Genomic DNA, 15,000 nt, shown 5'->3' on the forward strand with positions numbered 1-15,000 from the left:
GTGCTATGTCGGGGGCGAAAACCAGACTGGAAGTGCTCATAGAGGGAGTTAAGAGTTAGATGGGAATGGAGTTGAGAAGCTACAATTTTTTCTAGAATTTTGGAGATGAACAGAAGGTTGGAGATTGGGTGGAGGTTGTTCTAGTCAGAGGGATCAGAGCCAGGTTTTTTTAGTATAGGGGTGACAGCAGCAACTTTGAACAGAGAGGGTACAGTACCAGTGGAGAGTGAGGAGTGGATGATGGCAGAGATGAATGGGAGGAGAGAGGGGAGGCAGGATTTGACAAGAGTTGTGGGGAGGGGATCAGCTGACAGGTGGGAGGGCGTGGATTTGGAGATGAGGTCAGATATTTCAGAGGAGTCCGGGAGATGAAAACTAGAAAATAACTGGTGAAGGGGGAAGAGATCAGCGGGGGAGGGAAAAGAGGGATTGCAGATAAGATGTTGGTGGATTTTATAGATTTTTTCATTAAAAAAAGTCCAGCAATGAATTACAAGTCTCAACTGAGTACATATGCGCAGGGAGAGAGTCGGGTGGTTTAAGGATGTTGTTAAGCACAGAGAACAGGGTTTTGGAGTTGCCTTCATTGGCATAGATTAGAGTGGAGTAGTAATCAGATTTAGTTTGAGACATGCAGTCCTTGTAGAGTAATATATGAGCTTGGTTAATTTCTTTGATAACAGTGAGACCAGTTTTCTTGCACATGTGCTAAAGTTGTCTGCCTTTGGATTTCATGGTCCGGAGTTGAGGGGTGTACCAGGGGGCAGACAGAGAAATGGTGACAGACCGAGTTTAAACAGGAGCAAAACAATTTATGGCATTGTGAAGACCATTGTTATACAGAGTGACTAGTTCATCAGGGGAGCAGAGATTATTAGAAATCAGAATGGTGTAGAGTTTACTTACTCAGTAATCTGCATGTGCCGCCGGTGAGGGTCCAGATGCGAGTGGTGGACCGGCTGTGCTGTTCATTTCACAATTCATCGACTATTTACTATACTGTATACTATAGTTCTGACTCTTACTATGATTCTGATGTGTGTATTGTGATGTGTGCAGGTGAAGGGCCAGGGTCACGTGTGTAGTTCACTCACTATACTCTAGAGTCTTGGTAAACCAAAATCAAAATCTGGAATGAAGTCGCGGGCCAAACTCAATATTTATTACTTAACTGAAATTGTGCCTAAACACTTTTATACTCATTTAAATTTCACAAACAGATTCCCATCATAGTTCAAATGTGCCTGCACAGATTCTGTTGCATATGAATGTGAGCTGTTTCATTGGTCTGGGCCCATTCATATTCTTTTGACGCACCAAATTTTAAGTTCAAGTCGCTATGTAGTAATGATGTATGTGGGCCATCTATAATACATATTTGAAATGATCTTGCGGGCCACATACAATGACTCTGCAGGCCAGATTTGGCCCTCAGGCCTGAGTTTGACATCCTTGCTCTAAACTATTGACATTTGTGTGGATAGTGGACTCACTATATAAACTATTGTAATTGCTCCAGGGGAAGGGACAGAGTCGGGTGGTGGACCGGCTGAGGAAGAAGATGAATGAACAGGAGTCTTGTCTGCTGCTGCACTCCCCCAGCATCCCCTTCCGCATACACAACAAGAACGGCAAGGTGCGCACACACACACACACACACACACACACACACACACACACACACACACACACACACACACACACACACACACACACACACACACACACACACACACACACACACTTCAGCACACACAACAAGAACGGCAAGGTACAAACACACACACACACACACACATTAACTTAACAGTCCCTCCAGTTTTTCGCGATTCAGCGATCGCGTGGATTCATGCAAATTCAATGATATTCCGCATAATTTCACGATGCCGCGTAATTCCTGTAAAGCCGCATTTTTCCCGCAAAATTTCAACATTCTGTGGAGTTTATTGATTTATATTTTCGTCAAAAAAATAAAAATGTGACTACAATACCACCGGAGACGAAAATCAATACGAAGCATTTTTGTTAATATGTCACTGAAACATTGAAAAAGAATTGCCTGCTTGCTATTTCGGAAGTCGCGACCCTCATCTCAGCTGTTCCGCGTCTCCTCCCTCACACATACACGCAGGCGTCGGTGCTGCACACTCATGACCCTTTTTTTAAACAGCAGTAGCCTACTTTTCAGTGCAATCCTGGGTGGAAAAAGTATTGTTGCCCATTTATCCATGACGAAGAAGTGTATGCAGTCATGAAATAGTGGTGGTACTGTCGCACAGTAGCAAACATCTTACGTTAGGTCGTTTGCGGAACTTCTCCACTCTCCCCTGTCGCTTTCATGAGCATGCTACCCGACGGTCGTTGTCTGATCTTTTTTCAATGTTCGCTAATGTTTGTAATTTAAGGGTCTATGTCTATGCGTAGGCACAAGCCTTCTGATAACAATCACTGTAGTGCCGATCGCAAAGGTTTCGGAAGTGTGGAGTTTTGCAACTTGTTTCAGTCAAGGACACCGAGATAGGAAGTGAACGGCCCTTCCACGCTTTCACTGTGTTATTGCAATAAAGTCTTGCGAATCCATGCAACCATGCACACAACCATGTCAACGAGAGCGTGTAGCCTATGCCATCACAACTTTGCATCAAGCAAATAATATGCAACAGCTTGCAATACGAGAGAGAGAGAGAGAGAGAGAGAGAGAGAGAGAGAGAGAGACGCGTCTTCCAACAGGTGACATTGTAACGCTTGCATAGGCCTACAGGCTGGCTACTGTACCCCGCGACGCTCTTCATTAGGTCTAGTGGTAGGCTATACCCACAAGTAGCCTATTTTTTTTCATAACGCGCTGTCCCGTTTTCCCCCGAAGTTGCTCTAAAATATCGACAGAGATTTATGAGTGTCGCGGACATGATTTTTTTTACACATTGGACGCACTGGCTAATAAGACGCTCTGACAGCTTTTGACAATATTTTATTATTCTATTATATAGGAAGTGTGTTTCTGAATCTCTCTCTCTTTTGTCTTAAGCCTGCTTAGACTGATTGTGGTTTTCAGTTACCAAAAAAACCCAGAAAGGGATGCAAAATCTTTGCAAAAAATGAGAAAATGCCGCAAAATCTTTGCAAAAAATGAGAAAATGCCGCCACAAAATCAGGCATTTTGACCGCAAAAATCACAAAATCCCAGTGCAAAATCCTGGAGGGACTGACTAAAGGGCTCTGCATACTTAACGTGCGTAATTTGGCGCATTTGACGTGAGAACCATTAAAATGTGGCAGACCATTCATAGTCAAAAGCGCCATTTACAGGCTTTTCCTTGCATTTTCGGAAGTGTGCCCTCTGCTGTTCATGAGAGAAACGGCAGAATCTGTCGCACTCGAGATGTTTAAAAATAGAAAGCTTAAGGAAGAAAAATCCGCACTCACAAACTGTGTCTCATTATTTATTTATATTACCACCATGTCCAAAAAGCAAACGCGTTTCGGCTATCAAGCCTTCATCAGTGCGTGCCGTGGTAGCGGAAACGCTTGATAGCCGAAACGCGTTTGCTTTTTGGACATGGTGGTAATATAAATAAATAATGAGACGCAGTTTGTGAGTGCGGATTTTTCTTCTTTAAGTTGATACCTTTTATCGCGCACCCAAATACTTTCGTTTTTTCCAAGAAGTTGAGTGCGTCCTTTGCCAAAACTAAAAATAGAAAGCCAAACACGGCTGCTGTAGGGTTACGGAACGTCTGACTTATGACTTATCACAATAAAACATGGATTTTTGTTGTAGCTTGCATTCCCAGATAATTCCAAGACCATGTGAGAGCATTGTTCTGGCTGAAGAATTCATAAATAGATCGCCAAACACAACGTGCTTTACTGAACAAAGTAAACAATTGTTTCACTGAACAACATTTAAGGGAGAAGATAAAATAACTCTCTAAGACATTTTATTACCCTCAAAATGATGCAGGGTCCCTTCTGTAGCCTATCTCTTCGCAACTCCTGCTTTGTCTGCCTAACTGCATGGTCGCTGGTGGCGCACGCCAAGTTACAAAAAATGTGGGGTGCACGACCTTGCGCCGTGGCAGCTTGCGGAGGGGCGTGTGATATCATTTTAAGCGCACGCCATCGCTGCCAGGGAGGTATGAATGAGGTTAGCGCCAGTTACGTTAACTGTGAATCCGCCTTAAGCCTCTCTGCTGTTGCACTACCCCACCATTCCCTTCCGCTTGCACCACAAGAACGGCAAGCTACCAGGTAAACACATGCATGCATGTACGCACAAACATTTACCCACAACATAGACATACCAATAATCCACCACAACAAAGTAAGCATCCACAGAATACAACACCCACCACACCACCACCACACAGATTCTCTAATGACCGACTACTACTTACAACATATTGTATATCCATACCCATTCACAACACACATCTACAAACCACCTACCCATCCACCCACAGCACACTGCTACAAACCGCATCAAACTGCAACCACCACAGCACATGGTGTCCTGTGACATTGAGAACAAATCGGTTTACTGTAGGCACATCTGTTCTTCCTCTGTATTCTAACCCTCCATGTGGCATTGCAAGTGAACACTAGAGGGTGCCATTGCTCTTGTATCTGATCTGCATGTCTCACTCCTCTCCTCTCCTCTCCTCTCCTCACCAGAGCTACTTGTTCCTGCTGTCCTCAGACTACGAGAGGTCGGAGTGGAGGGAGAACATTGAGAAGTTGCAAAAGAAAGGTATGAGAAAGGCATCATCGGCAACAATGTTTAATCGTCCCAAATAACACTTATCATTTAGGTCTTGCCCTTTGTCAGGCCTTGATAGCAGTATTGGTACGGTGCAAAGCATACTGACAAAATCACATTGTGAATGGTTGCTGCCGTTAAGCAAGTGCATAATTTAGTACACTTCCAAAACGTATTCCAATGCAAATACATTAAGTCGTGTTTTACAAACACTGCTTATATACACACAGCCTTACTTTTAAACATCTTTTACACAGTTGGTGCTGTTTTATTATTGCTATTTATGTTGACTAGGTGAGATCGGAATGGTGTTGATTGGTGTTTGATTGGTGTTTGTGCTGCTATGTTTGCAGATCTGCCGTCCTGTGTGCTGAGCACGGTGGAACTGCAGGTCCTCACGGGCACCAGTTTCAAACTCAGAACGGTCCACAACATCCCACTCACCAGCAATAAGGACGGTCAGTATCAAGCTCCCTTTTACATTACATCACATAACATTACACATACTAGCTGATGCTTTTTTCATCCAAGGTGACACAAATTTAATTTTAAGTACAGGGTACTGTTTACAGTCCTTCAAGCAGTATGGGGTTAGGTGCCTTGCTCAAGGGCACTTAAGTCATGGAGTGATGTAGGGAGTGGAAGGGTGGGAATAGAACCTGCAACCCTCTGATCTAAAGCCCATCTCCTTAATCGATAGGCCACAGCTGCCCCTTTTCTCCCTTTTCTCCATCTCTGGTCTGTTTCTCCCTCTCACTGGCCCTCTACCTTTTTATATTTTTCTCTATCTTATTTTTTTTCAATCCCATTCACTTTTTCCGTGTCTGATTTTACTCTGTGAAACGCACATACACAGTGCTGTACACACACAGGCACGTTTATGTATTACACACACACACACACACACACACACACACACACACACACACACACACAGACGTCTCTCTCTCTCTCTCTCTCTCTCTCTCTCTCTCTCTCTCTCTCTCTCTCTCTCTCTCTCTCTCTCTCTCTCTCTCTCTCTCTCTCTCTTCCTCTCTCTCTCTCTCTCTCACTGCCCTATGCAGTACTGCTGCTCATTAGCCTGCTCTGTGTAATATATGCGCCACCTTTAACTCTGCAGCCTCTAAATCCAGACCACATGTCCACATCACTACTGCCTCAGCCTCAAGACTTTCCTGTCATCCCTCTCTTATTCCCTCCTCCCCCGTTTCTACCAGTAAGAGTAACTTTTAATCTTTTTATTTTTCTCTTTTAGTGCTCTCTTGCTCCATCTTCTTTCTCATCTCCAGTCCCATGTCCACACCACTTCAACTTCAAGACCTCCTGTCCTCCTTCTCTCATTCCATTCTTTTCTCGCTTCTACTACTCTTTCCCTCCTCTCATTTGTGTGTCTCTTGAAGTATTCTCTTCTATTTTCTCTTTTTTCTTTTTCTATTTCCTTCGCTTCTGTCTCCCTTCCCTCCCTCTCTCCATCTTCTTTTCTCTCCCTTTTCTCATTTTTCCAACCTGTGATTCTCTTCCTCCCTTATTCCATTATGTTCCATCTCTGTCCCCTTTTCTCCTCTCCCTCTCTTCCCCTTCTTCACTTTTTTCTTTATTCTCCCATTTCCTTCATTCTTTCCTTTTCTCCACTCCTCTCTCATCTTGTGCTCTCCGTTTCCATCCCGTCTTTCATTTCTTATGTCTTTCACGTTTCCCCTCTTCCTCTCTCCCCTTGTTCCCTCCTTTCCTGTCCTGTCATCCCTTCATTCTTTCCCCTTTTCTACACTCCTCTTTTCCTCTCTCGTTCCCCATATAAACGTGGCTCTTGCTCTGGCTGCCGTCCACCTTCCGCATCAGCAAGAGCAGCAGCAGGAACAGGAGCCAGCCAGCCAGCGTGGATCTTAACTGGAATCTGAGTTCCAATCTGTTTCCAATATGCTGATAACCTATGCCATGTTATTTCCAGCCACAACCTTTCCACCAAAAAAGGCCTAAGACTGTTCATGGTTTGGTTTGGTTTGTTTGTTTTTGTCTCGCTTTTCTTGAGATATTCTGATCTCTCTCTCTCTCTCTCTCTCTCTCTCTCTCTCTCTCTCTCTCTCTCTCTCTCTCTCTCTCTCTCTCTCTCTCTCTCTCTCTCTCTCTCTCTCTCTCTCTCTCTCTCTCTCTCTCTCTCTCTCTCTCTCTCTCTCTCTCTCTCTCATCCTTTTTGATGAGACTTGATATGTGATTGTTTGGGCTGCTGTGGCATTAAAGCCATGTGTTTTTTCTGCTCCGCTGGCTCACACCCGGACACACAGACGGGGCGAGTTCACATGACAAAGCTCCTCCCTAATGCACGCATACCACACGTGCACATAGACACATATTCAGGCACAAAAACACACACAAACATAGAGGAGAGGGTGAAATCAAATGCCAACTATCTCTCTTTCTTGCTCTCACTCTCTCTTTCTCACACACACACACACACACACACACACACACACACACACACACACACACACACACAAACACACACACACACACACACACACACACACACACACACACACACACACACACACACACACACACACACACACACACACACACTCAGGAGGGTGAAATCTCCTGAAAATCTCTTTCGTCCTGCCCCCGAGTTCACCACTCAACAGAGCCAGCCTGCCAGCCTCTAGACACTCTTGACCTTTACTCATCTCCTCCTCTCCTCATCTCCTCCTCTTCACCTCCTCCACCTCTCCCTCCACCTGTGACCTCCAGCCCCCTACATACTACAGATATGACATGAGATCAGCATCTTATCTTGCAGTGAATCTCTTGGGGTGCAAGTGGGGTGGAGCCCTTTCCTGGTCCTCCTGTCCTCTTGCCTCAGTATTGCTCCTCCTCTGTGGAAAACTATAGTTACTCCATGCCACTAGTTAGTCCATGCTGCTTTGCACAATCGTTCCGATCGGAAAGAGAGCATGGACTCTATCCCTCATCGAGAGTACCAGACCTAGGGGCACCAATCAGAAAGCAGGGAGGGGTGGAAAGGCGATGACTGCTGTTTGTTTGAATAGATACAACTAACACAATTGACTATGGGCTACGTATATGTCATATGACACATTCCTAGCGCCCAATAAACGTCCATGGTCAATTATAAGCCACATGCTTCCTACGAGAAATTGCATAGGTAGCCTCCAGACTATCTCCTTTTTGAGATTGTCTGGTGTTAACCAGGCAATAGTTTTGCTGCTGCCAGCACAGACCAAGTTCTAGGGGGTTGCTGATGAGAGAATGACTTGGCTTATATTTTTGCAAGATAAAAACTTGGGTCATCAGTGACATGACAGAAGTAATTTGACGTGCACCCTTGCTCTCCTGTAGTGACTCGGTGGAATGACTTTCTCCCTTGAGGTTTGGCTTTATATGTAGGAACAACTGTCTTGTTTTGCACAGTTGATTGGTTGACTATAGCTATCTTGTTTAATTTTACTTGAAATCATGAAAAGCCCCGACTATCTAATTGGAGGCAGTATAAACTTTATTGATGCCCATAAAAAATCTTGCGTTTTTTTTTTAACGTTCAACGTTGTGTGGACTTAATTCTCTACCTACACCCCCTAGTGGTCAGTCTAACAAAAAAACATTTAAACTACTTATAATTGATGACAGGAGAAATTTAGCAAAGACGAGAGACACTTAGGCACTGTTAAATATCATCTCTTCAAAGTCAGGCCAGAGAGTGTGTGAGGACAAGTAAGCAGGTTGGCTGTGCAGTGCTGCGGGGAGTCATAAAGCAGAAACAGGCCTTTGGTGCGGGGAGACTGACACATATTCAGTGCCCTTATATCCTCTCTCTCTCTCTCTCTCTCTCTCGCTCTCTGTCTCTCTCTCTCTTTCTCTCTCTCTCTCACACACACTCTCACTCACACTCTCTCTCACACACACACACACACACACACACACACACACACACACACACACACACACACACACACACACACACACACACACACACACACACACACACACACACACACACACACACACACACACAGCAGTTTCAGCTCACAGTCAAATGAAAAGGAAAAGGGGGACAGACTGAAATCCAGACCAGCTGGGATAGGAATTCAACCGCTTTTCTACTCACCACCATCACCCCGATACATCCAGAAACCGCATTCCCCCTTTCCCTCATTCCCTCATTCCCCTGTTCCCACAGTGCTGACGGCTGAGAGGCCTTCGTTGACATGACAGAACAGGGGCACTGTGACAGCCCATCAGTGTATCCAGAGGGACAATCTGCCATAGAGCGCTGTCACAGGTGCGGTAAAAAGAGTCAATTAGCAGAGGTGTCTGTAACCTGGCTGCCACATTTCCCTTCCAGCCAGTGACTCTTCACTGAGGAACTGGTCTTTAGTCCTGTCTGGAGTGCTCAGTACAATGAGCTGAGCTGATCCAGAGCTGATGGGATCAAATGTATGGCTTTTCCTTTTGTTTTATTTATTTTTTCTATTTATTTACTTCCGGAATGCAGGATTGACACCTGCAGCAGCACTTCCAAGAGGCCTGATCTCAGATCAGTCTGAAGCAGGCCGCAGTTCCCTTCCAACCCAGGTGACTTAACTGAGGAACTGGTTTTGAGACCTGTCTGGTCTTGACTAGGCCTACCTATTATGATCAACTGGTTCAGAGCTGATTTGTGATCAAATCTGTGACTCTCTGAACCAGGGATTGACATGTTAGTCCAGAAGGGGATGTAGCGCCTGTAGCACTACTGAGATCCTGATCCTAGATCAGTCTGAAGCAGGCTGCAACAGAGGTGTCAATCCCAGGTCCAGAAAGTAAAGACACCGCCACAAATTTCATCCAACAACCAGCTCTGTATCAGCTGTAGTCCTAACAAGCACTCAAGAGAGGAATACCAGTTACTTGTTGAAGTCACCTGTGTTGGAGGAAAATGGTGGCAAGCTTTTTACTTTCTATACCAGGGCTTTTGACACCTCTGGGCAGCAGACAGTACCAGTAGAGCGCATACTGCGCAGCCCTCAGGCCCTCAGGCCACCGTGCTGGGAGCAGTCAGACTGTGAGAACTCATCTGATTGTCTGGGAGTCAGGCAGGATAGGGGAGGAGGTGTAGAGAGGAGGATGAGGAGGAGGCAGGGGAGGAGGAGGAGGGAGAGGGAGAGGAGAGAGGAGACAGGACCTGAGGGGAGATTATGGAGTCTCAGGATTGTCTGATTCAAAGATAACCCGCTGCTTGTTATCCTTCCTCAGTGTTGTCAGTAGCGTGGCGTGGCTTTTTTTCACGGATGCCACAGACAATTAAAGAGCCTATTTTTTTTCAAGAAAGAAATGTCTAATAAAGAACTCTTTTTTTTTGCAAGGCGCGTTTTTTGCATATATATTTTTCATTTTATGTACTTTTTTAGCGTATTTATGTTTTAACTTTGAACGAACATGCAGGGAACACCGAACTATTTGACAGATAGGCATAGGCTATATGACGCCAAACCCCATGGGACACCAAGCAGGGACGTAAACGTAACCTATTTTTTTCAAGAAAGAAATGTCTAATAAAGAACTCTTTTTTTTTGCAAGCCGCGTTTTTTTTTATATATTTATATTTTTTATATACTTTTTTTTTTTTTTTAACTTTAGGGAACGAACATGCAGGGAACAACAAACTATTTGACAGATAGGCATAGGCTATATGACGTCAAACCCCATGGGACACCAGGCAGGGACGTAACCTATTTTTTTCAAGAAAGAAATGTCTAATAAAGAACTCTTTTTTTTTTGCAAGGCGCGTTTTTTTGTATATTTATATATTTTTTATGTACTTTTTTATTAAATTTTTTTTTTAACTTTAGGGAATGAACATGCAGGGAACAACGAACTATTTAACAGATAGGCATAGGCTATATGACGCCAAACCCCATGGGACACCAGGCAGGGACGTAACTGATGCAAAAATCAGAACACTGCTAAAAATCAGAGCATTGCTCTCACTGCAAAAAGAAAGAATGAAATAAACATATCGAGAATATAGGCGATAGGATTGTGTTTAAGAGAGGTGGAGGCTCTGTTTCATTTGCAAAGAAATGCCATGCGCCATGCGTCTTTCATATTTGCAAAGTGGTCTATGACCATGACGGCATCATAGATTTCCAAGAAAGACATTTCTAATAAAGAACTTCTTTTTTTGCAAGATGCGTTTTTTTTACATAGAATAATTTTTTGTAATTTATTTATCTTCAGGGAACAACGAACATTCAGTGAACAACGAACTAATGTAGCCTTGTTTAACAGGTGGCCTAACCTAGGCCTATGACATCAAACCCCATGGGACACCAGGGACGTATGCAAAAATCAAAACATTGCTCTCACTGCAAAAGAAAAACGGCATGCAAGAAACAGACAGATGGAGAATATAGGTGAGAAGGTTATGTTTAAGAGAGGATGCTCTGTTTCATTTGTAAAGAAATGCCATGCTCCTGTCTTTCATATTTGCAAAGTGGTCCATGACGGCATCGTAGAAATTGCCATTGGCCTCCAACTCATCCACTATGGCAGAATTAATCGAAATGGAAGCTAGGTTCACAAGTCTGTCCTGTGCCCAAGTGCTTCGCAAGTAAGTTTTTATCCTTTTAAGACAGGAAAAGGAGCGCTCGGCAGATGTGCTTGTGGCTGGTATAGTCAACATAACTTGGAGCAGCTTGCAAACCTCTGAAAACGTGATCTGCAATTCATCCTCAATAAAAAGCTTCAACAAATCTGTTGGTGACTTGTGGAAAAACGCATTGGCATACAAAGAGCGGAGCTCATTGCGCAGCTTCTGATCGTCAAAGAATGGGTATGCTCTGATCAGCTGAGCCCACTCTTCGCTGGGAAACTCAGCAGGCTTCCTGAAAGTTGGGAACAATGTGTGGTCTAGAACCGGAAAGAAGCTGATGTGCTCCATGTCAGCGAATCTCTGAGTCATGTGTCCTGCAATGCTGTCAACAATTTGGAAGTACAGCCGTCAGTAAGAAACCAAGGTTTCTTCCTCTGCTTCTTGGTGCGGATTGAAACCCTGCTCGAAGTCATCCCAACCGCAGCGGCGACGTTTGCGTCGTGGTGCAGGTTCTCCAGCAAGCTGAACCGCTTCGTCATAGAGGCCACTAAAGCGCTCGTCTGTGTATAAGGATGTGATTGCACTAAGCGTGCCCTTGACGCGTTCCTAGCATTTTTTGATGTCAGCTGTCTTGCTTTGCAGGACTTGGAAAAGCGGCTCAGTGAGACCGAATATGGACTGAAAGACACCAAGCAAGAAACAGAAATCAAAATTCTCAAGCTTGTCTCTCAAAGTCTCACTCAGCACGACGGTTTCTTTGTCCCAACCAGGCTCAACGATGATCCTATCAAAGGCAACTAGGAGGGCCGTGCGCCCCTCATGTATGGCATGAACAGCACGGCTTTTGAAATTCCACCTCACAGCAGAACCACCGGGCACACGTACGGAACGGTCAACTTTGCACAGCAATGCTGTTCTTTTACATGACCGTGAAAAGAAGCGGTGGAACACATCAAGATTGGAAAAGAACACTTTCGCCGCCTGAATGTCCTTTGTGCCCTGAGCCAAAACCAGATTTAATTTGCGGGCGTAATAGTGAATCAACAGTGCATTAGGACACTGTGATTTCACTATGGCTTGCACCCCACCGTGCTGTCCGCTCATGCAGCTGGCACCGTCATAAGTTTGACAAACCAATTTCTCGATCGGATTGTATGCCTCAATAGCTCGCATTGTAACATTGTCTATAGCTCTTGCATCCCTGTCCAAGCTCACATCATAAAACCCAAGGAAGCGCTCGCACACACTTCCTTTGTCATTGACATATCGAACAATGACAGTAAGTTGACACTTGCTCGATATGTCAGTTGTGTCTACCTGCACAGAAATAAATGGAGCGTTCTTTACTTCTGTGTCTGTCTGTTTGTGGATGACGGCTGCTACACATTCCAAAAGATCATTTTGGATCGTGTTAGACAAGCCAGTGAACACAGTGGCTGTCTGCAGATGATCAGATGTCGTGCTGTCAAATTTAGCAAATGACTTGATCAGCTCCACATACTTGCCCCTATTGGCACTATCAGCTGTCTCATCATGCCCCCTAAACGCCATCTTATTCCGTGCAAGATATACGACAGCAACCACAAGTCTCTACAGCACCTCCCTGTTTTTTTTTACTTGTTCATTGTGCCTTTCCGGTTAATGCCCCTAGCAATGTTCAGAGCCTCGTCAATCCTCACACGCCCAAAATACTTCAGTTTAACAGCACAATAGATGTGTCGTTTGCTTTTTGCATGCCTATCGATTGACCTAGACATATTGCCTAAATCTGAAAAACCAGAGGAAGCCCACGGGTTGTTCAAACTGCACGTATCTCTATCAAAGAGAAGACATAACCAGCAAAATAGCTTTTGCAATTTGGCGCTACCAGCCAGCCACTCTGTACGGACGTAGTTGTCCTCATTGAACGTCCTAAATCCCTCTTTCCCCCTTTCACTTTTAAGAGCTAGCTTTGGCGTTGGTCTGCCATCAGCTTTAATTTGAAGATGTTGCTGATGAGGCAGTTTCGTAAAACTATGCCTCACCAAAAACTCCAAATCCCCTCCCTCCATTGTTAATAGACTCGAACAACATGCACACTCACTGACCACTACTACTACGATTCAACAATGATGATGATGACTACTGTCTAGGTTCAACTGACTGCTCTGCGACGTGTGCAGACTGTGCACGTATTCATATACTGGTATTGCATATCTTGTGGGAATGTGGACGCTCTCTATGGTTGCCAGATATGATGATTTCCAACCCCCAGGAAAAATAGCATGTCCCGAAGCACACGGTTGAAACAGTCAAATGACAGCTGAGTATTTACGGTCTATATAGGACCTGGTGGCACAAAATGTCATAACATCACCATAGCTTACCGTATTGCCATTCTAATAGCAAGAGCTAATAAGCAGCAGCTAGCGATAAAGTTAGCTGCACCAAAAGTTGGATACCATAATCTATCTTTCTGAAACAATATAGTTTGCCTACCTTATTCATCCGGAACGTCTACTCTACAACATGTCCAATATCCATCCTGTGAGGATCCTCTCTTGTGTTAAATCCATTTTATGTCTGCCTTGACATTGGGAGCCCTCTGTGCTGTCTGTCGGTTTTGCCACTGTACTGTACTGTCATTGGTTTTGGTTCGTTATATGTAGTTTCTACTGGCAGGTAACCTGGGATGCCAATCCCAAAGTATCATCCCTTCCCCTTGATGCCAAATCCAAGACGGGGGAATTATTAATCACATGAGCAGTCTGACCAATCTGATTGGTCGAGCTTTCATTTTTTTCACAAGCCTCCAGAAAATTTGGCTGCCAACTCCAGTTCGCACCACTTTTAGCAATGAGATGACGAGAAGTGTGTACTTAATTTCACCAGATGGTTACTGGGGAGGGGGTAGGGGCGCTATTTCCCCAGCAGCAAAATTCTCACTGAGAAAACGAGAGGGGAAGGAACATTTACTGTAAGCAGGAGACTTGCGATAGACAATGTTTTCATGAATAACGAATATGAAAGCTGTTGTAGGGGGAATAAGGAGGAAAATAACGGATGCCTGGCATCCCTTGGCATATGCAACCACACGCCACTGAGTGTTGTCCTTTGCTGTGCTGGGCACCGCTGCGCATTACTCTGCTCTGCGAGGAGTGGCAGGGTACGGCTGCCGCTTAGCAGGAGAGCTACACATGGAGAGTATACTGTATAGCCTTACGTACCACAGGGTTCTGTGTTTGAACCCCTACTTTATGTCCTAGACAAACACATACGCTACACATTTAGACACACACAGTCTCACGTGCACACCCTCAAAAACAAGCCATCACGTGTATCACTTTCTCCTGCTGCCCCCCTTCTCACACATGCAGCACAGCGCGCACGCACACACACACACACACACACACACACACACACACACACACACACACACACACACACACACACACACACACACACACACACACACACACACACACACACACACACACACACACACACACACACACACACACACACACACACACACACTTTAAATGAAAGTTATTCCGCTGGTGGGAGAGGGCCTGGGCCTCTGCTGTGTGGAGTAAGGAGTGGGTGTTTTAGTGACACGGTAGACTCTCTACTCTACTCAGGTGGCTGTTTATTTGGACGGAAATGTGTAGGCCGC

General features: G+C 44.8%; 1 protein-coding gene across 5 annotated transcripts in view; it reads left to right on the forward strand.

Moving 5' to 3' along the window:
* The window catches only part of abr (ABR activator of RhoGEF and GTPase), a 258,788-nt gene that overhangs the window by 158,857 nt on the left and 84,931 nt on the right, over positions 1-15,000 (forward strand). For all 5 annotated transcript variants that reach the window (XM_063204117.1, XM_063204118.1, XM_063204120.1 and 2 more), the window contains 3 exons: positions 1,520-1,636; positions 4,675-4,750; positions 5,113-5,217. In XM_063204117.1, coding sequence (XP_063060187.1) covers positions 1,520-1,636; positions 4,675-4,750; positions 5,113-5,217 — 298 coding nt within the window. The remainder of the gene's footprint in view (positions 1-1,519; positions 1,637-4,674; positions 4,751-5,112; positions 5,218-15,000) is intronic.

The sequence above is a fragment of the Engraulis encrasicolus genome, chromosome 7 (genome assembly GCF_034702125.1).
Source record: "Engraulis encrasicolus isolate BLACKSEA-1 chromosome 7, IST_EnEncr_1.0, whole genome shotgun sequence".
Lineage (NCBI taxonomy): Eukaryota > Metazoa > Chordata > Actinopteri > Clupeiformes > Engraulidae > Engraulis > Engraulis encrasicolus.